General features: G+C 41.6%; 2 protein-coding genes across 3 annotated transcripts in view; one reads left to right on the top strand and one right to left on the bottom strand.

Moving 5' to 3' along the window:
- Positions 1-5,576, top strand: part of GNB4 (G protein subunit beta 4) — a 54,452-nt gene extending 48,876 nt beyond the window's left edge. Inside the window, exons 7-10 of the mRNA XM_060767474.2 lie at positions 825-891; positions 999-1,200; positions 2,441-2,657; positions 5,384-5,576. Coding sequence (XP_060623457.1) covers positions 825-891; positions 999-1,200; positions 2,441-2,657; positions 5,384-5,490 — 593 coding nt within the window. The 3' untranslated portion in view covers positions 5,491-5,576. The remainder of the gene's footprint in view (positions 1-824; positions 892-998; positions 1,201-2,440; positions 2,658-5,383) is intronic.
- An 11,037-nt stretch (positions 5,577-16,613) lies between these two features.
- MFN1 (mitofusin 1) overlaps positions 16,614-25,299 on the bottom strand; it is a 35,102-nt gene continuing 26,416 nt past the window's right edge. For both annotated transcript variants that reach the window (XM_060767476.2, XM_060767475.2), the window contains exons 14-18: positions 22,395-22,624; positions 21,121-21,276; positions 20,709-20,905; positions 20,337-20,471; positions 16,614-18,720 (exon numbers count right to left, since the gene is read on the bottom strand). In XM_060767476.2, the coding sequence (XP_060623459.1) occupies positions 18,651-18,720; positions 20,337-20,471; positions 20,709-20,905; positions 21,121-21,276; positions 22,395-22,624 (788 nt within the window). In that variant the 3' untranslated portion in view covers positions 16,614-18,650. The remainder of the gene's footprint in view (positions 18,721-20,336; positions 20,472-20,708; positions 20,906-21,120; positions 21,277-22,394; positions 22,625-25,299) is intronic.

Below are 25,299 nucleotides of genomic sequence, written 5' to 3'. Positions count from 1 at the left end.
TTTGTGACGCTATTAGCTGAATATTGTTCCGATCTACTTCTTGGCCATTTCTGATCTTCTCTGTACATGTCTAATTCTCCTCTTTCTGTTCAGTACACTGGCTGTTACTTTTCCTCGTGTTTTCCTTTTCTCCATTGTGATCCGTCTTATCTGTGTTTGATTGAGCAAAAAACTGGGATGGAAATAGGGGTTTTGGAAGCTGAAGCCGATAATTTGGGGCATGTGACATCCCGCCAGGCTTGATTAGCGGGAGGAGTTATCACATTCCTGGATCCTATCTTCTCTAGAGTACATGAAACCCATCACTCATTTCCTCTCTAATCTATCCCTAGGGTTGAAAAAAAGTGAATTATCAAGTATTTCCCAGTTCCATCATTGGGCGATTTGACCTCCTTTCTCTCTTTTCCACTCAATATGCTCTGTTCTAAAAGGAGAGAAGACATCGATAATTTGGAGAGTTGCTATAACAATGGCTTCTGGCTCCCAAGTTGTTGAACCATGGCCGTACAGAATATAATTTCCTCGTGCCTTGTAGGCATCTCGCTTTCCAGGAAATATATTACTTGAGCAAAAACTGGCAGTGTCTCAAAATTCAACCATCACATGTCCACTTTGGAGAGATGGGTTGGTCTTTTGGTGAAGATCTCAACTGGTGTGCTTTCTTTTGAGTTTTTTTTTTTTAAACAACAAACTAAAAAATTGCTGGCAGTTAAAATCTTTTAGACCCATGATGTGTCCAGACTACATATATTTGGTTTGGTATGAGAGCATTTTAAATCCTGGCCTAAATATTTTTTTACAAGTTTTCTATTTTGTTTTTCTAGGGTATCTGTCCTGTTGCCGGTTTCTAGACGACAACCAAATAGTCACAAGCTCAGGAGATACGACCTGGTGAGTTTTGGGGCGTTTCTTTTTTTCTTCCTTCAATATTGCTATAGCTGGATAAGGTGGATATTTATTTAATCTTCTGTATTCTAATATTTTTCTTTCATTTGCAGTGCGTTGTGGGATATTGAGACCGGGCAACAGACTACTACTTTCACTGGGCATACTGGAGATGTAATGAGTCTTTCTCTAAGTCCAGACATGAGTACTTTTGTTTCAGGCGCATGCGATGCGTCATCCAAGCTCTGGGATATTCGAGACGGGATGTGCAGGCAGTCTTTCACAGGGCATGTCTCTGACATCAACGCAGTATGTGTAAGTGTCCAGCTATGTTCATAACTACAAGAAGAGGGGGGATTATGAATTTAAATGGCCATTCTTATTTTCTCACATTCATGGCTAGGTATTGGTGGAGCGGTAATGAGCGCATGAGCCATCAAGAATTAAATAATAGAAGAAAACACATGCTGAGTAGAAGAGTGTTGTATCATAATCTATTTAAAATGGATTTGAAAGCAGGTTCTTCATGGTCTCTGGCTTACTGTATGTCTGTGCAAACATCTTTGCAAATTTGTGGAACTTGCTTTTCAAGTACTCTGCCACCTGAAGTCCGTGCCTTGCGGGATTTATCAGCTTTCCGCAGGGCATGTAAGACATATCTATTTCGACGGGCCTTTGATCTCTGATTGTTTTTAAATTGTGTTCGATTTTAGCCGTTCTTGTAAGCTGCTCCAAGCCCCAGGGGAGTGGCTGCATATAAGTTCAAATAATAAATAAATATTTAAATAAATAAATAAATAAATAAAACAGTCCTTTCAACCAAACAGCTAGATGCTACTTCTTCCCTCAATTTTTCTCAGTTCCTTCTTGTCTTACTGCAATATTGGTAGGAAAAATGGGGTTTTATTTAAGATTAGGTTTTGAGGTAATCATACTATAAAAAGGTAATTTTTTAAAAATTGATGTGTTGTCGGGCTTGGCCTCATGTAAGCCGCTCCGAATCCCCTTGGAGAGATGGTGGCGGGGTATAAATTAATTTTTATATTATTATTATTATTATTATTAAAAGGTAAAGGTTTCCTCTTGACATTAAGTCTAGCTGTGTCTGACTCTGGGGAGTGGTTCTCACCTCCATTTCTAAGTCAAAGAGCCAACATTGTCCATAGACACCTCCAAGGTCATGATGGCATGGAGCGCCGTTACCTTCCCGCCGGAGCAGTACCTATTGATTGCATGGTTTCAAACTACTAGTTTGGCAGAAGCTGGGGCTAACAGCGGGAGCTCACCCTGCTCCCTGGATTCAAACCGCCAGCCTTTTGGTCAGGAAGTTAAGCAGTTTTAGCGATTTAACTTGCTACACCACCAGGAGCTCCTTGAGATACATACTATATAAAACTATTAGAACTTAAAATCCAGAATCTTAAGAAAGTCCCCTCATTTCCTGTTATCCATTCTGGCCCTGGTTAGTAGAGAAAATTTCCAAAGAACTGGTATATTTAAAGTACATAAATGACACACTTCTTGGGTGTGACTGCTGTCTTGTTTACTTTTGCAGTTCTTCCCTAATGGCCATGCCTTTGCCACTGGCTCTGATGATGCCACCTGCCGACTCTTTGATCTGCGAGCCGACCAGGAGCTGATGATGTACTCTCATGACAACATCATCTGCGGAATTACTTCCGTCGCTTTCTCAAAGAGCGGCCGCCTTTTGTTGGCAGGTTATGATGATTTCAATTGCAATGTTTGGGACACTCTCAAGGGAGAACGCGCAGGTGAGTTGATGTGCCCTTTTGTTTCAGCAGTTTCTCCATCCAGTGTTGACTCTGAGGAGACGCTGCATGACCCTGGAGTCAATATTGGGAGCTGCAGATGTAGTTTTGTTATCTGTTTAGCTCTCCCTACTATCCTGGTCTGTCTGGATTACCAAGTGTAATTTAATTTAATTTAATAAATTTTATTAATAATTTTATTAATAATAATAAATAATAATAAAAGATAATAATAAAAGATAATAATTAAATAATTAAATATAAATTCAATAAATAAAACAATTTAATAATTTAAACTGCCATTGTAGATAGGAATGAGGTGGCAGGAAATAAAGGTCATAAAGGAATGACATGCGGATAGCTTACAAGCATAATATGTATGTGAGTGTGAAATAAAAGGATACAGAAAATATAGGTAAGGTAAGGAAGATAGATACAACATAGACACTTTTTTTAGATAATTAATAATAATAATAATAATAATAATAATAATTTAATAATAATAAAATATAAATAAAATAAAATAATAATTTAAACTGCCATTGTAGATAGGAATGAGGTGGCAGGAAATAAAGGTCATAAAGGAATGACATGCAGAGAACTTACAAGCATAATATGTATGTGAGTGTGAAATAAAAGGATACGGAAAATATAGGTAAGGTAAGAAAGATAGATACAACATAGACACTTTATTAGAAGCAGTAGTATTCTAATTCTCCAACCACGTGGATGAATACCGTCTTTCATGGAAATTCAGACACTTTGCTGAAGGACATGCCTTTCCACCTGAATTAAGCAGGCTAATGAAATGCATCCTATTTTCTCTTGGGGGAAAATTGTTTTTTCTGTGTATTAAAAAAATGCTGGAACTATAGCAGTGTCAGTCTTTCTGAACTAGTCTTAACACTAGTTTGCCAGAGGTGTTAGTAGTCTGGAAATCAGCACAAACCAAAATCTGTGGGACGAAAAAAGCAGGGCTAAAGTTTAAAACATGTTTAACACAACAATCAGGTCCATTTTGCTGCAAGACTAAACCTTGGGCTACAACTTTGTTCGCAGGTTATGCTATTCACAGCCCCAATTATTTTTCTTAAGCCCACTTACCTGTGAAAATTAGAAATTAAAGCATGCATATTTTGGCAGTTGTGAAGATACAACAAACAGTGCTGACTCAGCACCTTCATGCACATTTCATTCACAAATACACAAACACAGCTTTCCTGCCTTCACCCACATGTTGGCAGGAAAAGAAAAAAAACAACAACCAGAAGGACAACCTGTTCGCTTTGGTGATAGGTCAGCTTTGACTTATCTGCTGTTAGAATCATAACTTTAAACGTTCTCATAGTTTTATATTTTGCTGCATACTGGAATTGTAAAGCTTTAATATTTTAGTGAACAAAATCCATCTGGTAGAAGTGTAGTAATAAGTGTTACGTTAACCTTCTTATATCAGTTGAAGCATAATATTAAACTTAAAGAATATAGAGTACATTTGTTGATTTGAGTGCAGTATTTTTTTGTGCAAGCTGAGTGAAACATTTGAGTAAGAGGACCCTTTTTGGTCAAGCTCCGGTCCATTGAAGCAAAGAAGCATTTGCCAGTGGTGCCTGGTTACCTTGATACCAAACGATTCAAGGCTCTCCTTAGCTGTCACATTTCACTCATAGAGGTGGTATAGATTGAAGCTGTTGCCACTTCACACAAGATTACAGCATGAAATAGCAGAGTCTACTGTTTGTTACTTTCCTGCAAACTTTCATGTACCGGCAACCGCAGAGATTCACAGACTGGCATTGATCCATGGACCACCATTTTGAATAGGAGATTATCTCTATTTGTCCAATTCTGTTTATAACCATTTTGTATACAAGACTGTGTATGTGTGTGCGTGTGTGTGCATATATATATATAATTATTGTTAGGGGTGGGTGTGCTTAGATTGGAGAGTGTAAGGGATAAAAAACTTTCTGGATGGGTTGATGTGAGTTTTCTGGGCTGTATGGCCATGTTCCAGAAGCATTCTCTCCTGACATTTCGCCCACATCTATGGCAGGCATCCTCAGAGGTTGAGGGGTCTGTTGGAAACTAGGCGAGTGAGGTTAATGTATCTGTGGAGTGTCCATGGTGGGAGAAAGAACTCTTGTCTGTTTGAGGCAAGTGTGAATGTCGCAAATGGCCACTTCGATTATCATTTAATGGCCTTGCAGCTAAGAAAGTCTGGTTGGTTGCTGCCTGGGAGAATCCTTTGTTGGGAGATGTTAGCTGGACCTGATTGATTCATGGCTGGAATTCTCACTGCTTTTTGAATGTTGCTCTTTATTTCCTGTCCTGGTTTTAGAGGGTTTTTAAAAATACTGGTAGCCAGATTTTGTTCATTTTCATGGTTTCCTCCTTTCTGTTGAAATTGTCTACATGCTTGTGGATTTCGATGGCTTCCCTATGTAGTCTGACATGGTGGTTGTTAGAGTGGTCCAACATTTCTGTGTTCTCAAATAATATGCTTCAGGGACATGGCCTTACAGCCCGGAAAACTCACACCAACCCAGTGATTCCGGCCATGAAAGCCTTTGACAGCACTTTCTGGATGGTGTTCCCTCAGTTATGGGTCTTCCTTTGTGCAACCTTTGCTATTATTTAGTGCAGGCCTTTGATCGAGCTTTAGAAACTTGTTTAAGTTGTCAGTTCCTGAACCATGAGTGTTTCAGCGTTGTCCTCTTGTCCCTCAGGTGTCCTTGCTGGCCATGACAACCGAGTCAGCTGCTTAGGAGTTACTGATGATGGCATGGCAGTAGCTACAGGGTCTTGGGACAGTTTTCTCAGAATCTGGAATTAATCTCGCAGCTGAAAGACATCCGGATAGACACGCACACCTTCTCCACTGAGACCTGGAGAGATCAATGCTGCAGCCTATTGCTGTGAAATAATATTTCTACCTTGTATTTACAGGTGAAGTTTTTCTACTCACTGATTATTGCATAAATAGGCTTTCTGTACATGAAGTTTTAAAAAAAATCAAGTGAAGAAGTGGTGGGTGGGAGAAATCAGTAGCGTCTTTCTTCAAAGAAAAGGAAAGCGGAGGGCAGCACATGTATTCGTGGTGACCGAAGCTAAAAGAAACGAGTCCATCTTAACAGTTGGTTTGCCTGTGTTGTCCTGGAAGGATTTCTGCTTGTGCCCCAATCCTAATTCTGTACCTTTTTGTACATAACTGAATATACACATAGCAGCCAATCATGTAACATTTTGTCTGTAAGTAAAGAAATAATGTTTGCATTTTTTAAAAGAAACTGCATTTATATAGCTCTCTGCATTTAATCTGAGATATCTCCCCTGAGTTCCACAGTGGATCAACTAGATCGTTGTTTTAAAATGTGTCGTCTCCTTTTTTCTTTTCTTTTTCCTTTTTGGTGAATTTACTGTAGATACAAAGTGTGAAGTTGAAGAGCTGTTTGTAGGTTTTATAACAGAAGGTGTTTGAATTATTGCTTGATCTGTTTCTGTGTCTGTTTAAAAAAGTCCTGATGACTCCTTGCGACACCTAGCGCCTTACTTGCGGTGTGACCTATTTATTGGGATACGAAGTCATTCCTTCTGAGCCGATGCTTCCTGGAAATCCCATTGGCAGCCAGGGGCACCAGACAGACACCGCAGACGTAAATAGGTCATCAGATGCACCCTTCAGAGATAAGAACTGAAAACGTTGGTGTCGGATTTTGAGCTTCCTTCCAACAGCCTTTCTATGATTTGGCTCAGCATGCAAATCAGAAGGCGCACGTATTTGTGGCTGCATGGCTGTGCCAATCATTCATGGATTTTCGAGGTGGGTCGGGTAGATGTCAGTGTGATGTTTTCAGGCCTACTGTAATATCACTGGCCTGTTTGGTGTGAGGTGAAGAATATTGAAACCACTTCAGAGTTCTAGCAAGGACTTCTGTTCCTCTTGTGGACTGTACCACTCCAAATGCATGTGGACCATAGTTTGTTTTCTCCTCTCACATGTATTAAAATACACTTGTATAGGCAGACATTTAATGTGTTTTAGGTAGAACACCTCTTTTCTTGGAGTACCTATTTGCACACGCCGATAATTGTAAAAATAGGAGTATTCCATTGAAATGTACACTTCTCCCACTGTGTAATCTGTGTGTGGACTGTAGCATGTGCCACATCAATATTTGGAATTGGCTCCTGAAAACCAGTTCAGGTACACCAGCCAACCTCTACAGGAAGTGCTGAAATTTTATTCTGATACTGCCAAGATATTTGTTTGGGTTGCCCAGACATTCCACAGCAACACAGAGTTGCCTTTTTTGTAACTGTCAAGAGGATTCCAGTTTTAGACCCTGATCCATTTATTTCTGTTTTTTTGTTTTGTTTTGAGTCTTTGGAAGCTCTAACAACCATCATGAGTTCTTACTGTCTTAAATTTTGACTTAAAATCAAGTTATCTAACAATAACTCATAAGAGAAGTCCTGTTCACATAAGTATGGGAAAGGTTATGGCTAGCTAGAAACAGATTTCTGAAATCACAGAACTGCCCCTTTTTGTTCTTAACAGTACGCATTGCCCTAAATTCTTTTATTTTGGACCTGAATTCCCCCCCCCCCCCCACTCGATCTATTAAATTTAGCTATATGTTGACTCATCTTTCAACAGCTGATTGAATGAGTTTACTCAAGTTGAAACTAATCAACACGATGCCAACCATTCAGTGACCAGCTTTTTTAAAAAGATGGAAGTATTGAGGGCTGGATAGAAGTTCCATTCCTTAGATCAGTAGTTCTCAACCTGGGGTCCCCAGATGTTGTTGGCCTATAACTCCCAGAAATCCCAGCCAGTTCACCAGCTGTTAGGATTTCTGGGAGTTGAAGGCCAAAAACACCTGTGGACCCCAGGTTGAGAACCACTGCCTTAGATCAACCTCTGAGCCTCCAGGTGTTTTGGACTTCAGCTCCCACAGTTCCTAACAGCTGGTAAACTGGCTGGGATTTCTGGGAGTTGAAGCCCAAAACACCTGGGGGCCCAAAGGTTGGGAACCACTGCCTTAGATCATAGACTCATAGAGACCTCGTGGGTCTTCCAGTCCAACCCCCTGCCAAGAATCAGGAAAATGGCATTCAAAGCACCCCTGAGAGATGTGTTCTCGCTGATGTCCGAAGAAGATGAAAATGAATTATGTTGTTAAAATGGCCCCTTTCAAAGTACTTAAGGAGACAGCGGAGCTGTTAAAGTAATCCTAATTCTCTTGGCAAACAGCAGTTGCTGTCAGCATATTAAGAAAGAGTTGTTGCTAAACCATCTGTTTTGTCAGATTTCTGCCAATTTTGTATCCTTAACTTCAGCCTTTCCTGTTTGCCTATGTTTACAGTGTGTAAAAGTGCCAGTCCGTGTGCCAAACACAATGGTTTTAGGAGCCACAAAAAGCACTAATACTTCCTTAATGATATACCATAAAGAATCGTGTTCCTGGGGGTCTGGTGCAGGGTTGTTTAGAGCCAGAATCACAAGCACTTAATAGTAATTTTGCTTTTTGTATGAATCACTCTGTTCACACATTGATATAACCCGGATTGAAGTAGTGGTCAGTAATTCACTAATAACCTTGGCTGCTTTGGGTGAGATCTGCATTCAGAAAATGGTTCTGAATTCTGTGGATCACATCCTCAAACCTTTTTCTTCTTATTTTTTTTACAATGCCTTATGCCTGCAAGAAGGGTAAGGCCCATAATTGGAAAACACAGTTTAATAAGAAGGCATCTTTGGAATTAAGAATGGGATGGTTCATGAAGCCACACAGCTTAGAGGTGTTATGCAGCCTTCAGGGGCTTTTAAAGGTGTTTATGTTTTGTGCGAGTTGTAAGGTAATGTCTAAGTGTTGTTTTTGGAATGGCTCTCAGGGAGTAGGCACATATCGTAACATTTAGCAGAATAGGAAGTAAATTATGGCTAGATTTGTGGCTTATCCTAAATCATACAACAATCTTAAATATGGAGCGCGAGAATTGACTGATCCACTAATGTGTTTCCAGCTGAGAGTCAGAGCTGTCCCATTGCTCTAATTAATTAGATTTCAAAGAAATCAGGTGTCAATATGTTAAATACAGAGCTGCCCTACTCTCAACCATATTCACTGTATTTCAGTGTTATAGAGTCTAAGATATAGTGTTACATTCTTAGCTTGTGTACATATTTTGCAGTGTAGGGACAGTAGTCTACATTGTACTTGGCTGATGCTAAATTTGCATGTCTGTGGTGTTTTGGCTCCATCACACTTTAGAAGGTATTTTCTGCTTCCTTTATAGGGAGTGGCATCTATCAGAATGGTAGATTCCCACTGTTTGTTCAGCTACATTAATTCGTAGTGTAGGCGTCACTGTAGTTTCTTGTACCGTTGTGTTGGACATAACTTACTCAGCATCTTTGAAATAAAATGGGATTTACAGACCACTGTCCTGTTGTTGACATGTCTGGCATTACCTCTGGTTGCCCTAGCATATGTACATTTTCCATCCTTGCGAAAAGAGGTATCTCAATATGTTATTGCACAACACAACATTTTGACTGTGCTGCAGTATACCTCTGTTGGCCAGTTGGTTGTCAGTGTGTCATGTGGTTGTTGGACACCACCTATCTGAAATAGGCAGTGTTGGGGAAAAATAGCTGTTGCCCTCCCAGTCTTCTGCTGTACTCAGAGGAGTCCATGAGTGTGATGACTATCCTTTTTCCTTGCTGTGCCTCCTTCCTTCCAAGCTGCTGATAGGCTGTATTGCTATCTGAGGCCTACTAATGCAGCAGAAGAAAGTTGGCAGAGATAAAGTACATTCCATCAGCATCTGGGTGGGATTTAGCAGCATAAGGGTATCTTTTGAGTTTTTTCCACATCTAATGAAAATGTGGACATGTATTCTCAACTGTTCTGGTTTTTTTCTGCACGGGAATTTGTTTCCCTATGAGGAATTTTCTACACTATGGCCATATTGGGGTGTTGTGTGGTTTCCAGGCTGTATGGCCATGTTCTAGCAGCATTTTCTCCTGACATTTCACCTGCATCTGTGGCTGGCATCTTCAGAGGATGCCCATGTTGTTAAAGTAATTTGCCACATGTTAAATGACCCCAGCTGGCTCACTGAAATTTGCTAGATGATGAAGTTAGGGCATATTTGTCACATAGATGCAATAGCTGTGCTGAGTTTAATGTATATGGACATTTATGTAAATCATAGCTGATTTACATAAATGTAAATGGGAGGTTGTATAGTGAAGGCTGGTTTGTATTCAATGAAATTAAGTCTAGCACCCTTCAATGACTCCTCAAACTGCAGTTCTACACTCTCTCGAATACCTTTGACAGATTAAAATTCAGGTGAGAAATAGCATAGTTATTCCTATGGCAAAAAATGGAAAAAAGGTGGGAGTTAGCACATCAAGGTTGTGTGATTGTTCCAGATTGAGTTACCAAATTAGAGTAGCTTTTCTCCAAGGAGAGACTTGTGGTCCATGAACTGGCAGTGTATCATTGCTGAAAGTTATAGCATAACTACCGAATTTACTCGAGTCTAATGCGCCATCAAATCTAATGCACACCTCTATTTTCAAAACCCTGAAACCAAAAAAGTATTTGCTGGCAAATGTAATGTGCAGTGGCAAAAAGTGTACTCTTTGTTTGGCCAAAAAGATGCGCATTACAGTGGCTGCATGCTTAAAATTCCTACGTTAAAAACAAGTGATAGAACATCAAACCTTTCAGCAATAGAAAAGAAAACCTTGGGCTGCATGTATGCTGTAGAATAAATCCACTGTCACTGCCCTGGCCCAGTGCTATGGGGTCATTGAGGCTGGAGTTTGGGATCATGGGGGCTGTCAAAGAATGCCAATGCCTCTCCAAACTACATATTCCAGTATTGCATAGCATTGAGCCATGGCAATTAAATTAGAGATGATGTCCCTAAAATAGGAGCTCCAGGTGCAGCTCCTGAAGTAGCTTCCCCCTTTGCTTTGACTCAGCAGTAAGATTATTACATTGCACACCCTAATTTTGGGAGATGATTTAGCCAAAGGTGAGCATTAGATTTGGGTAAATACAGAACCACCCCCCCCCAAACCCCCCAAACCTTTTGACACAGTTTCTGATGCCACTTTTCTCCTAGCCAAGATCTGTGTTGATCAGAGTTTTTGTTTGGATCCGAGTGTGACTAGGCAATCGGTTGTGAGCATCAAATTACTGATGTAGAGCAGTGACTGGCAGTAATATTTAAGAAGCGAAGATTGATGGTGCCAAAGAATGGAAGTATGCAGCCATTTAATAATGGCAGTTAAAACCATCCCAGAAGAATGTGTGGAAAGCACTTCATATTAACTGAATCACAAGGCCACCCAGTGGCTGATCCTGTTGGTGACATATACAGATATTTCCACCTTAAGCTTGAGTATGTACATTTTTGATTGTGGTTGAGGTTGCTATTGCCTCCATTGGTACACAACCAAAACCTGGTGGAGGGGATTGGAGAAGTGTCTGATCATGTTCATTTACAATGACCTCACAAGGACCTAATGGATCCTTTGGCTATATACTTACAACCAGACCTGCCACTCTCCCTGAATCATAAAATAGTCCTAATAGAGGGGGGTGTCCCTCGTGGTGAGTCCTGGGTCTTATGTTGGGAGCCATGCATGCAGAACATCACCATGTAGGATCTCTGCCATTGTCTCTTAACTTCTGTGGATAGAATCAAAGAGTTGGAAGAGACCTCATGGACCATCCAGTCCAACCCCCTGCCAAGAAGCAGGAATGTTGCATTCAAATCACCCCTGGCAGATGGCCATCCAGCCTCTGTTTAAAAGCTTCCAAAGAAGGAGCCTCCACCACACTCCGGGGCAGAGAGTTCCACTGCTGAACGGATGCTGTAAAGTTCTCTGTGTCTAGCTGTGGACAGAAAACAAAGCTCTGCAATCATACTGGGCCTTTTCAATCATTTGTTGCCTTCCCTGTGAAGACTGAAGGCCTCTTGCCTCCCAGAAAATTCCTCTGAAAGTAGTGGGCTCTTGAGCAACTTTCTTGGGCATCTGTGGCTAAAGCTGTAGTGGAAAATGACTAGTATGTGTGGAGACATCAAATTACCAGATGGCAGTTTTTGACCTTGGGATTTGTGGACTTTGGGTTACTTATCCCTCCTACCATAATTTGGCACTCTTGCTGCTCAAGCTACTTTCACATTTGAAGCCCGGCAAGTTGAAATTTCCCCCCAAAGTTAATTACCAGTTGTGTAAAATACATTCAAGACTGTTAAATGCTCAGTGATGTTATGGTGAGTCTGTGAACAGTGTTACTAATAACTTAGAAATACAAAAAAAATATTGAAATGTGCCTGACCTTCCTTGTGCCACACACTATGTTTAATTTTGGACTGATATGGGCATCTTAGATTTCAAGCCTTTGTTTTCACAACACAATGGTGCTCTCTTGGTTTCCTCCTCACTGCGACACATTTCCACATGTGTATACTTGCATTGTCACCCAAAGGAACGGCATCCAGCCGTTTCCAGAAATGGATGTTCTTTTTACTTTTGCTTTTACTAACGACTTATTCCAGTCTCTCCCATCCAGGATGTGTGTGAGTGGGTTTTTGTTTTTAACCTCTTCACTTGTTGCCAGTTTCTCTTGAGGAAAACCTTCCAAAACATTTCCAGGTACCAAGTGATTCTGCACTGCCTTTTTGATTGTGTATTCTGGAAGTCTTATCCTTTAATTTAACCTAATTAAAAACAAAGCACCCAGGGACTTGTGCCATTTTGTTCTTTAACAGTGCCGTTATATAAAGTTTTCCCTGTGGAAGAGAAATCACTTGCTATGAACTGTTTATAGTTTCCCTCCATAAGCTTTCCTTTGTATTTGTACAGTGGTTCCGTAAAAGATGTTGCCTGACTTGACATTGTAACCAATAAACAACTGCTTTTAACTAGGATTTCCCTGGTTGTTGTTGTGGTTCATCTTCTCTTTCTTGCCTCTTCAGAGAAGTGACTTACTATGAAACATTTCAGAATGAAAGTATGCTTCCAGAAATGCATCATATCATTGCCTTTTGTCATTGAAGGAACTACAGTAGAGTCTCCCTTATCCCACATAAACGGGCCAGCAGAAGGTTGGATAAGTGAAAATGTTGGAATTTCTTTTTTCGTGTCAGGAGCGACTTGAGAAATTGCAAATCGCTTCTGGTGTGAGAGAATTGACAGTCTGCCAGGATGTTTTACCATCTTTGTGGGAGGTTTCTCTCATGTCCCCAAATGGGGAGCCAGAGTTGAGAGTTCATCCGCACTCTCCCCGGATTCAAATATCCGACCTGTTGGCCTTCAGTCCTGTCAGCACAAGGGTTTAACCCAGTGGTTCTCAACCTTCCTTTTGCAACGACCCCTTAATAGAGTTCCTCCTGTTGCGGTGACCCCCCAACCATAAAATCATTTCCATTGCTACTTCATAACTGTCATTTTGCTACTGATATCAATTGTAATGTAAATACCTGATGTATTTTCATTTACTGGACCAAATTTGGCACAAATACTCAATACATCCAAGTTTGAATACTGGTGGGGTTGTGGGGGGGGGGGGTTGATTTTGTCATTGGGGAGTGTAGTTGCTGGGATGTATAGTTCACCTACAATCAAACAGCCTTCTGAACACCAGTGATGGAATTGAACCAAACTTGGCATACAGAACTCCCATGACCAACAGAAAACACTTTGGTGGGACCTTGAGTTGAGAGCTGTAGTTCACCTACATCCAGGTAGAGTACTGTGGACTTAAATATTGATGGATCTGAACCAAACTTGGCATGGATACTCAGTATGCCAAAATGTGAACAGTGGTGGGGTTTGGGGAAGATAGACATTGACACTTGTGATATGTATAGTTCACCTACAATCAAAGAGCATTCTGAACCCCACCAGTGAGAGAACTGGGCCAAACTTCTCACACAGAAACCCCATGACCAACAGAAAATACTGTGTTTTCTGATGGTCTTTGGCGACCCCTCTGACACCCCCTCGCGACCCCTCCAGGGGTCCTGACCCCCAGGTTGAGAAACACTGGTTTAACCCATTGTGCCACCTGGGGCTCCCAAAATGTTGGATAATAAGGAGGGATTAAGGAAAAGCCTATTAAAAGCCAAATTACGTTATGATTTTACAAATTAAGCACCAAAACATCATGTTTTGCAATTCAGTACACAGTAATGTTATATAGTAATTGCTGTGTTTGAAATTTAGCGCCAAAACATCGCAATACATTGAAACAGCTGTGGATCCATGCGGGAGGCAGACTTCTGGATGAGCAAAGGTTGGATAAGCAAGACTACTATTTTCTGCAAAATACAGGAAGAAATAATGCTTGGCACCGAGTATTCTTTGCCTAAGAAAACCCTGTGAAATTGATGAGGTTTAGCTTAAGTTAATAGGCAACTTGAGTACATGCACACATTTATATTTGCATCCTGAGGACCAGTCCTAGCTACAAATTACAATTAACCTGCATAGCTGTGTAGTGTTTCCCAGCCTCAATCCCCACAAGCTGGGAAACAGCAGCTCTAAGCAATAGGGGACTGTTGCCCTCTTGATTAAGAAGCATATGACTGGCACTTTCACTCCCTCCTCTGGACAGTATCCATGCCTTGGGAAAGAGCAGGGTCCCTTTGACAGTCCCTGCTCACATGCAGGGAGTGGGAACACCAGACAACAAGTCCCTATTGGATGAGGAAAATGGGAAATTCATAGTCCGTGTATCCCCAAAACTAGAGAATATGTAGGGATTAACAATATGAAGAGTTATGAGTGCATAACTCGAGGTCACTGCTTAAATGATGGGTCCTGACTCCAAATGGGGGTTCCTTTAGCTCAATGTTGGGTGTTGGGGTCATGAAAAAATTGTAAAACAGCAAAAGGTTTCTAAACACCACCTAGTGACTGTTTTAGACAGTTGCACAAATCTGTTAGCAACAACATGTAGTGTTCACAGTGGATGCTGAAGAAAATGCTTCGACTGGACTTCATAAAAAAGGACAAACAGCTTCCTTAGAATCAAAGTTGAAAGAGACCTCGTGGGCCATCCACTTCAACCCCCTGCCAAGAAGCAGGGAAATTGCATTCAAAGCACCCCCGATAGATGGCCATCCAGCCTCTGCTTGAAAGCCTCCAAAGATGGAGCCTCCACCACACTCGGGGGCAGAGAGTTCCACTGCTGAACAGTTCTAACAGGGAGTTCTTCCTCATGTTCAGGTGGAATCTCCTTTCCTGTACTTTGAAGCCATTGTTCCACGCCCTAGTCTCCAGGGCAGCAGAAAAGGCCTTGTTTAAGGAATCCTTGCATTTGATGTTATTATCAATAGATGTATGATTTTTATACCTGTTTTGCTATCTATAGATTTGAGCCCCCGGTGGTGCAATGGGTTAAACCCTTGTGCCGGCAGGATTGCTGAGAGGTCAGCGGTTCGAATCTGGGGAGAGTGGCTTTAGCTCTGTCAGCTCCAGCTCCCCATGCGGGGATATGTGAGAAGCCTCCCAAAAGGATGGTAAAACATCAAAATATCTGGGCATCCCCTGAGTAACATCCTTACAGATGGCCAATTATCTCACACCACAAGTGACTTGCAGTTTCCCAAGTTGCTGCTCCTGACATGAAAAAAAAAATCTAGAAATTAACCTGCCAAACCTGAGTTGACTTATCCACGTTTCAATGTGAGTACTAGGGACACTTGAGGCAGCATTAGTGCTTTTCCTTCTCCGTGGAATGATTCTTGACTTATACATGGGTCATATCAAAATCCATAATTTTGGCACTAAATTCTGCCTTCAACTTGAAGATGAGGCCAACATATACATGAGTATATACAGTAGTTGCACTTGTATACACTAAAAGTACCCATTCTGCAAATGATGTGATGTCGTGCCACCTCTACCCACAAAGGTTAGTTTGCATAACTAAACTCTATAACAGGCATCCTCAGAGTGCAACCCTCCAGCTGTTTGCGCCTTCAACTCCCAGAATTCCTGACAATTGAACAAGCTCATTAGGGCTCCTGGGAGTTAGAGGCACAAACAGCTGGAGGGCCGCAGTTTGAGGATGTCTGCTCTATAGTTTGTCACTTTGCATCTGTAGCTTGGAACGAAGACATTTCTAGACTGTATGCTTATAAACATTTCAGGACACTTTAGTGAAGAAACCTTGGTTTATTATGACTTCCAACATTAAATTGATCACTTTTAGGATAAACTTTGTCATGAAGTAAAAACGTTTTAAAACTCATTTGGCCAAACATTTGCCAATGAACATTTTCAGATTACAGATTGGCGTAGCAAACTCATACCGCTGTATATATTGCAACCACCAGAAGAATCCCAGAAAGTCAATTGCCAAATGATTTTGACAAATTTATCAGAGTAGTTTTGTCAGAAGTATTCAGTGTTCTCAGGTAAAACCGTAAAAAATTCATGTAAAGGCTTAAACGTCTAATGTTAAAAGCAGATGGTAAAAGAAATGAAGAGGTTAAAATTATCAGAAATGTCCACTACTTTATCATTCAGGTTATGACTGCTACACATTTCATACAATTTTAGCATGACACACACACACTCCTTATTCGCAGGGGACATGTTCCTGAACTTACCGTGAAAATGGAGGTCATGGATAACTGCAAACCTTCTTGAAGTTAACACATTATGCTGGAAATTATTATAGAGTCATCCTGGAGGACCTAGAAAATCCCTATTCTTTCCATGAATTTGCTACATCCTTTGGGGTGACTCTATGGTAATTTCAGGCAGAAGCATATCTTACAATTGCCTAGGGCACTGTGGATAGGCGAACCTGCGGATATGGGCGGTCATACCTTATTATCCTGCCACAATTTATCATAAGAGAAGAAAACAAACGAAGTATACCTCACTTTGTTGATAAAAGATCAAAGAGGTTTTGAACCCAGTGTTTTTTTTATTAGCCCTTGAAAACAGCTATTTGTACTTCACATTTTGGTTAAAAAAGAAACATGCATGCTTGTATTTTCCTCAAACATTACTAGAAAAACAGTGCATAAATCAACACTAGTTCAGGCGCCGAGGAAATTCAACTTGCTTGTCAGAACAGCCGTGGTAAGGGATGATGGAAGATGCAATCCCAAAACATTATAAAAGCCATACATTCCTTGCCTTTTACTTTACTCATGTGCAATTTAAACTTCTGTGGCAGAAATCACACTGCAAGGACTGATGGGAAGATACCAAAGCCAAAAATGTGTGTCTATATCCCAGGATATCCCTTGTTTGGGCAGAAACACATGACTCATCCTTCTCGGAGTCAACAAGCACACTCTGTTTATGCATTTTCCCCATACCACAGATCACTCGCTATAGTTTGACCTAGTTTGCAATATGCATAGTTAACAGTGCATTGAGAAGCCTACCATTACAGTTGTTTCAGATAAGACACGGAGAGGGGAAAGAAACGTGGCACAAAGACACTCCATTTGTCACCCATGAAACAGCTACCGCCCTTGGTAATCTCAGAACTACATCTGCAAAACCATAAATATCTTGAATATCTAAATATAGACAGAATTCAGGAGCCTCACAGTTTTAGCTATGTAGCCTACAAATACTTGAGCCAAGTGATGCACATGAATTTTGGAAATAAGGACAACTCAAAACAATTTAGGATGCGGATGCATGAGTATACATGCCCTACAGTATAGCTTTTTGTGATGGCAACATGCACCTAGAACCTTATTCCAATTTCCCATATTGGCTTCCAAGAAAGAACTACTCACTAGAAAAAGAATTCATGCATCTACTTTGTATCTAAATTTAGATACTCCATAAAACAATTTGCTGGCTAATTTTAGCCTAGAGTCTACTTGAGTACACGTTAAAGCTTTAAAAATGCAGTGCAAAAAATTTCCAAAGGAGAAAGTTGGATTTGTCCCCCATCCAAACTCATAGCCTCTGGGTTGTTGCGAGTTTTCCGGGCTGTATGGCCATGTTCCAGAAGCATTCTCTCCTGATGTTTTGCCTGCCAGACAATGATGCTGGGGGAAATGGAAGGAAAAAGGAAGAGGGGCCGACCAAGGGCAAGATAGATGGATGGCATCCTTGAAGTGACTGGACTGACCTTGAAGGAGCTGGGGGTGGTGACGGCCAACAGGGAGCTCTGGCGTGGCTGGTCCATGAGGTCATGAAGAGTCAGAAATGACTGAACGAATGAACAACATGGCAGGCATCCTCAGAGGTTGTGAGGTCTCTGGAACATGGCCATACAGCCTGACAAACTTACAACAACGCAGTGATTCTGGCCATGAAAGCCTTCGACAGACCTCACAACCTCTGAGGATGCCTGCCATAGATGCAGGCGAAACGTCTGGAGAAAATGCTTCTGGAACATGGCCATACAGCCCAAAAAACTCACAACCACCCAGTGATTCTGGCCATGAAAGCCTTTGACAACTCATAGCCTCTGACTTTGAACCTGATAAACCCCTTCAAAAATATCTGTCATCTCTATACTTTCAATTCTCAAAAAGTCCTGGAAATGCTAATTTCCAGAAAAAAATTGCAGCCGACAGAGGAAACACCTTGACACAGGACCATGGATTTCATCAGTTTCTCTTCCTGGATGCCAGAAAGAGGGGCCTTTGACCCTTTGGGTAATACTCATACAAAATACTTTAGGTTTGTTCATTTATTGTTTTTCCACATCTTCAGATAAATTTCATATGTGCCAATAAATAGAAGTTATTCCTCTTAAGAAAAGTTGCAAAATCGATGCCCTCCGGCAGGAAATGGTGCTCAGCTCCCATAGTTCTCACTCAGGCAGAGTTCATAACCTAAGTGTCAAGAGAGAGCCAAGCAATGCTGGTTGAAAATAAAGAGGGCTTGGAAAAAAATTCATGGGGCTGAAGGGGATGGTATGAAATCATCTAAATTGCACACACAAAATCAGAAGAAAAAATAAGGGTTCATTTCTTCTTTTGGAGAAAATCCTTGGTGAAAGAATCAAATTCATTTTCAAGGTAAATAGCCTTTTTCCTACAAAACAAAAGAGGGAACGATTAGTCTTTTGGTTAGAGGCAGCATTTCCCACAAATCCCCCAACCCAGAAAATACATGCAGTTAACAGAAATCAGTGGGGTTATCTCCAATGATGATTATGCTACTGACCAGATGACTTTGAGGGTCTGCTGTAACCCTTTGGATACCACCCATTCTCAAAGCCACCATCACGTTTTTGGGCTGTAAAACACACTGTTCCTTTAAAAGGCCATGGAAAGGCCTGAAAATGCCATTTTAGGCCACCACAGTCCATGCAGAAAAGGAAGAAAATGAGTCCCAAACAAGATCAAGAGTTATGTGGGATAACTTCCAGTTGTCCAAAATTGATACACAACAATGTGCTTTAGCTATTTGGTCTCCCAAAGAACCTTAAAATGATGCAGGGTGGCATACTGTACTCTGAAGCATGTACAGCATGGTGTACAAGAAGCCCTTTAGAGCAGTGGTTCTCAACCTTCCTAATGCTGTGACCTCTAGTTTCCTCATGTTGTGGTGATCCCCAACCATAAAATTATTTCCATTGCTACTTCACAACTGTAATTTTGCTATTGTTGTGAATCGTAATGTAAATATCTGATATGCAGGATGTATTTTCATTCACTGGACCAAATTTGGCAGAAATGCCCTATACGCCCAAATTTGAATACTGGTGGGGTTGGAGGGGTATTGATTTTGTCATTTGGGAGTTGTAGTTGCTGGGATTTATAGTTAACCTACAATCAAAGAGCATTCTGAACTCCACGAACAATGGAATTGAACCAATCTTGGCACACAGAACTCCTATGACCAACGAAAAAACTGGAAGGGATTGGTGGGCATTGACCTTGAGTTTTGGAGTTGTAGTTCGCCTACATCCAGAGAGCACTGTGGACTCAAACAATGATGGGATCTGGACCAAACTTGTCATGAATACTCAATATGTCGAAATGTAAACACTGGTGGAGTTTGGGGAAAATAGACCTTGTCATTGGGGAGTTGTAGTTGTTGTGATTTATAGTTCACCTACAATCAGAGAGTATTCTGAACCCTACCAACGAGAGAATTGGACCAAACTTCCCACATAGAACCCCCATGACCCCCATGACCAACAGAAAATACTGTGTTTTCTGAGGTTCTTTGGCGACCTCTCCAGGGAAAGTTCTACTTCTTAGGGCCCTTCAAGACAGGACCTATATCCCAGTATCTGATCCTAGGTTTTCTGCTTTAACCTGGATTATATGAGACCACAGATAATCTGGGAAAAAAGAAATCCTGAGATCAGATCCTGGGATGTAGGGCCTGTCTAGAAGTGCCCTTAATCTCCCAACCAGCATATTCTGGGATTTCTGTGAACTGTGGGTCAAAAGGATACTTCTCCAAGCTGCTTGTAAACACACAGGTCCCTTCAGTTTACTTGCACTGCATTGAACTGTGTTATCCATAGTCACACATTTTGCCTGACGGAACACGTGTCCATGATTTTATGATGCCCAAAAAGTAATCCAAAGGCTGTTTAATAAATAGGCAACACTTTATAGTATTTGATAGCCAAATTTTCTTTATGATGAGCTAATCCCAGTCACTGCCAAGGCAGCTTTCCTGTGGCTATTTACCGTAGATGCTTTGAGTTGTTCTGGATTTTTTCTAATTGAGTAATTTCTTTGGACAATCTTGCAATCTCTTCCTCCAACTTTCTTTCAGTGATATCAACTTGCTGGCACAGGCGGGCAAACGTAGTGGCCATTTCCCTGAGAGAAAAACATGAAAACCAATTGGTTGGCTTCTTTCCCCTTGGAAGCTATCAATGGTAGAACTCCAACAAGATGGAGCATCAATCACAACCCTATAAACAGAGGGAATGATTCCATCACTCCTGCCTCTGGAAAATCCCTTGAGCAGTATATGCAGAAAGACTAAACATTAAGTGTGACAGGGACCTTCCTCCCAGGGACAAAAATCGAAACGACAAAACAGAGAAGACGTACTGTTGCACCTGATGGCTGCAGTTTGCACTTGTAAAGTTGACAACCAGCTGCAGCTTTTCTGTGGCATAGTTTACAAACTGCTGCTTGAAGGCTCGCTCTTTGGCCTTGGTTGTCCAAGTGAGCCTCTCGTAGAGATACAGCAATCCGTACATACTCAGGGAAAGGGAGATAACCTTCCAGCCAACCGTTCTCCAAATCTGCAAGAGAATGCCAAGAGCCGAACTTGGAACAGGGTCTATCAAACATGTGAAGGGAAAATATATCCAAAAAGTATGGCTCGGAAGCAGGAAAGCAGATCCTTATCTACTAGGGTAAATAAACAAACTTTTACAAAAACTAGAGGGTGTGGGATGCTCCAGTGAAGATGTCCTCCCTTCGGTAGTCACTGAAGCAGGTTTGTCATGCTACTCACCACTCCTCCAACAATGAGGACTGTCATGGAGGTCCGGGACGTCAGCGATGCCAGATTGGTGACCAAAGAGACCATGAGTTCCTCCTGCGAGGCATTATCTGATGGCAGAGCTGGAGCACTGGGGGCACAAGGGGTGGAGGCAAGAGACCGAGGGATCTAGAGAGAGGAATGCACACTTTGAGACACATCTACCCAGGACACGACTGGATTTTAAATGAGGATTTCATGTTTTACTCAAGCATGGGCAAACTTGGCGCTCCAGGTGTTTTGGACTCCAACTCCCACCATTCCTAACAGCCCCAAGCCCTTTCCTTTTCCCCCTCAGCCGCTGTTAGGAATGGTGGGAGTTGAAGTCCAAAACACCTGTGTCTCCTCGTGTTGTGGTGACCCCCAACCATAAAATTATTTTCATTGCTACTTCATAACTGTTATTTTGCTACAGTTATGAATTGTAATGTAATATCTGATATGCAGGATGTATTTTCATTCACTGGACCAAATTTGGCAAATACTTAATACGCCCAAATATGAATACTGGTGGGGTTCAGGAGGGGGCAACTGCTTTTGTCCTTTGGGAGTTGTAGTTGCTGGGATTTATAGTTCACCTACAATCAAAGAACATTCTGAATTCTACAAATGATGGAATTGAACCAATCTTGGCACACAGAACTTCCATGACTAACAGAAAATACCAGAAGGGTTTGGTGGGAATTGATCTTGAGTTTTGGAGTTGTAGTTCACCTACATCCAGAGTGCACTGTGGACGCAAACAATGATGGATCTGGAGCATGAAACTTGGCATGGATACTCAATATATCCAAATGTGAACACTGGTGGGGTTTGGGGAAAACAGACCTTGACATTTGGGAGTTGTAGTTGCTGGGATTTATAGTTCATGTACAATCAAAGAGCATTCTGAACCCCACCAATGATAGAATTGGGCTAAACCTCCCACACAGAACCCCTATGGTCTTTGGCAACCCCTCTGACACCCCCTTGCGACCCCTCCTGAGGTCCCGACCCCAAGGTTGAGAAACCCTGTTTTAACGGAACACAGTTCATTTTAAAAATCAAATTATTCAGTTGGTACTCAGGTGAACTGGGTTTCCTGTCACCAGTTGTTTTGGCTTGGAGGTGAATCAGGAATAAAACCTTACTGCACAAAAGATTTCCACAGTCATATTAATAATTCTACTTGTATCTGGAGGGCTAGTTCCCATTTTGTTTTTGGAGGACAAAGAAGCCATATAGGGAAACCCGTCTGACGTACTCACAGTAAGGGCTGGCTCTGCCATGGCTAAGAGGACCCTTTGGGTGTTTTTAGGCCCCAAGAAACGGCTGACCAGCGCAGACCAGCCCAGAGAAAATCGGAAAACAATGTCTTCTTGGAAATCTGAACAGAGACTGTGGCAGTTCAAATCGTAGCTGAGGTCAAACTTCCTGCATGGGACTAGCACATGGAGTTTACTCTGGACATCTGGAGGCAACAAGGACTGCAGATTTTCTGGAAAAAGACAGATTCAAGGAAAAGTTATACTCAGAATCATAGAGTTGGAAGAGACCTCACGGGCCATACAGTCCAACCCCCTGCCAAGAAGCAGGAAAATCGCATTGAAAGCACCCCCAACAAATGGCCATCCAGCCTCTGTTTAAAAGCCTCCAAAGAAGGAGCTTCCGCCACACTCTGGGGCAGAGAGTTCCACTGCTGAACAGCTCTCAGAGTTAGGAAGTTCTTCCTAATATTCAGGTGAATCTTCTTTCCTGTTGTTTGAACCCATTGTTCTGCATTCTGGTTCCAGGGCAGCAGAAAACAACCTTGCTCCATCCTCCCTATGACTTCGCCTCACATATTTATACAAGGCCATCATGTCTCCTCTCAGCCTTCACTTCTTTCAGGCTAAACATGCCCAGCTCTTTAAGCCACTCTTCATAGGGTTTTTCTCCAAACCCTTGATCATTTTAGTCACCCTCCTCTGGACACATTCCAGTTTGGAGTCAATATCAACCTTCAATTGCGGTGCCCAGAATTAGAAACAGTATTCCAGGTATGGTCTGACCAAGGCAAAGGGGTAGCATGGCTTTCCTGGATCTAGACACTATACTCCTATTGATGCAGGCCAAAATCCCATTGGTCTTTTTTGCCACCACATGACATTGGAGGCTGGTGCCCTTGAAAGAACCCCAAGTCATAGAATCCTAGAGTTAGAAGAGACCTCATGGGCCATCCAGTCCAAACCCCTGCCAAGAAGCAGGAATATTGCATTTAAATCACCCCTGACAGATGGCCATCCAGCCTCTGTTTAAAAGCTTCCAAAGAAGGAGCCTCCACCACACTCCGAGGCAGAGAGTTCCACTGCTGAACAGCTCTCACAGTCAGGAAGTTCTTCCTCATGATCAGATGGAAACTCATCTCTTGTAGTTTGAAACCATTGTTCCGCGTCCTAGTCTCCAGGGAAGCAGAAAACAAGCTTGCTCCCTCCTCCCTGTGGCTTCCTCTCACATCTTTATACATGGCTATCATATCTCCTCTTAGCCTTCTCTTCTTCATGCTAAACATCCCCAGCTCTTTAAGCCGCTCCTCATAGGGCTTGTTCTCCAGACCCTTGATCATTTTAGTCACCCTCCCCTGGACACATTCCAGCTTGTCAATATCTCAGTCTAGAGAACTGAGCATATAGCTTCTTATCAGACAAAGAGGTCTAAGCCAGAAGTAAAAAAACGTAACAGGGAAACCTATTTCTGCAATTGCACCTCCGCAGATTGACCCTCTTCCTTTAAAACTTATAGCCAAGCATTGGAAAAAGAAATAACTACTTATTCCCAAACAGCTGTAACCACACATCAGAAAACAAACTTGTTCCCTCTTCCCTATAACTTCCCATCACATCTTCATACATGGCCCTCATCATGTCTCCTCTCAATCTTTCCTCTGCAGGTAAACATACCCAGTTCTTTAAGACACTTGTCATAGGGTTTGTTTTCCAGACCCTTGGGTCATTTTAGTCACCCTAATTTCAAACCATGTTCCATTGACTTGTGGTTGTATCTGGTATTCATTGTGTATTCGTTGACGCATACCTTTTAACTGGTGTAAGATTCTCATAAATAAATTATTTTTCAAAAGATCAGTTTCAAATAGTAGGAACAGTTTTGTTGAAAACAATGCACACCATAGCTGGAATCCTGCATGGTTCAGTGTAGCATGGCAGTTCAGCATTAGGTTCTACACTAAAAGGAGTAGTATACTATCCACTGCTGTACAAATTTGGTTCCCTTCTCTCCACATTGCTGTTCTGCGCCTTGTGGGGAGCAAGCAGGGACAGAGGCAATTGTAGCCAAATCTGAAATTGGAACATTAGCACTGAACTTATGCAAATTGGAAGATGGTACCCTTGGAAGAACCCCAAGTCTAGAGAACTGAGCCTATAGCTACTTATCAGACAAAGAAGTCTAAGCCAGAAGTGAAAAAACAAACAAAACAAAAAACAGGGAAGTCTCTAATTAGAACAAATCTTATTTCTGAAATTGCACTGTCGCAGATTGACCCTCTACCCTTGGAAGGGGAACCTGGAAAGCCTCAGCTTCCCTCTTTAAAACTTCCAGCCAAGTCTTAGAAAAACAAACAACTACTTATTCCTCAGCAGCCATAACCAAACAGAAAACCTATTTCATATAAACACTAGGTGAAGTTATTGTTAACAATTATCTGATGGATACTCAATTGACAATGCATAGCAGGCTTATATATACTCACAGAGCAATTTATTCCTTCTTCCTGCAAATAAATTAATTGGCATTCCAAACATCTCTAATTCCACAATTACTTCAGTCTTGCCACTCTTCCCCCACCCTGGTTTTTTCCCAGCCGCAATCTCTCTTCATACATCCTTCCCAGCTTCCCAACTATTGCTTATCACCAGTTGTTTATCACATTGTTCTGTACCTTGACATTTTTTGCAGGCTCCAATAGCTCTCTTTCTCTTTAGGAGCTGCTGGCTTTGTCTATGGGTAGTGCCCTCTTTACTCTTCCCTCTGTTATATGTACATAAGGGAACAAAACAATGTGGCAGCCCAACTGGTTCTATAAAGTTTGGTTCTAAAGTACAGTTGCCACGACATTCCAACTCAGATAGAGATCAGAGGGGAGAAATAACGCAACCAGATTCCAGTCATTCTGAG

This window comes from Anolis sagrei, chromosome 3, assembly GCF_037176765.1.
Source record: "Anolis sagrei isolate rAnoSag1 chromosome 3, rAnoSag1.mat, whole genome shotgun sequence".
Classification (NCBI taxonomy): domain Eukaryota; kingdom Metazoa; phylum Chordata; class Lepidosauria; order Squamata; family Dactyloidae; genus Anolis; species Anolis sagrei.
This window is presented reverse-complemented; position numbering and strand designations above follow the sequence as displayed.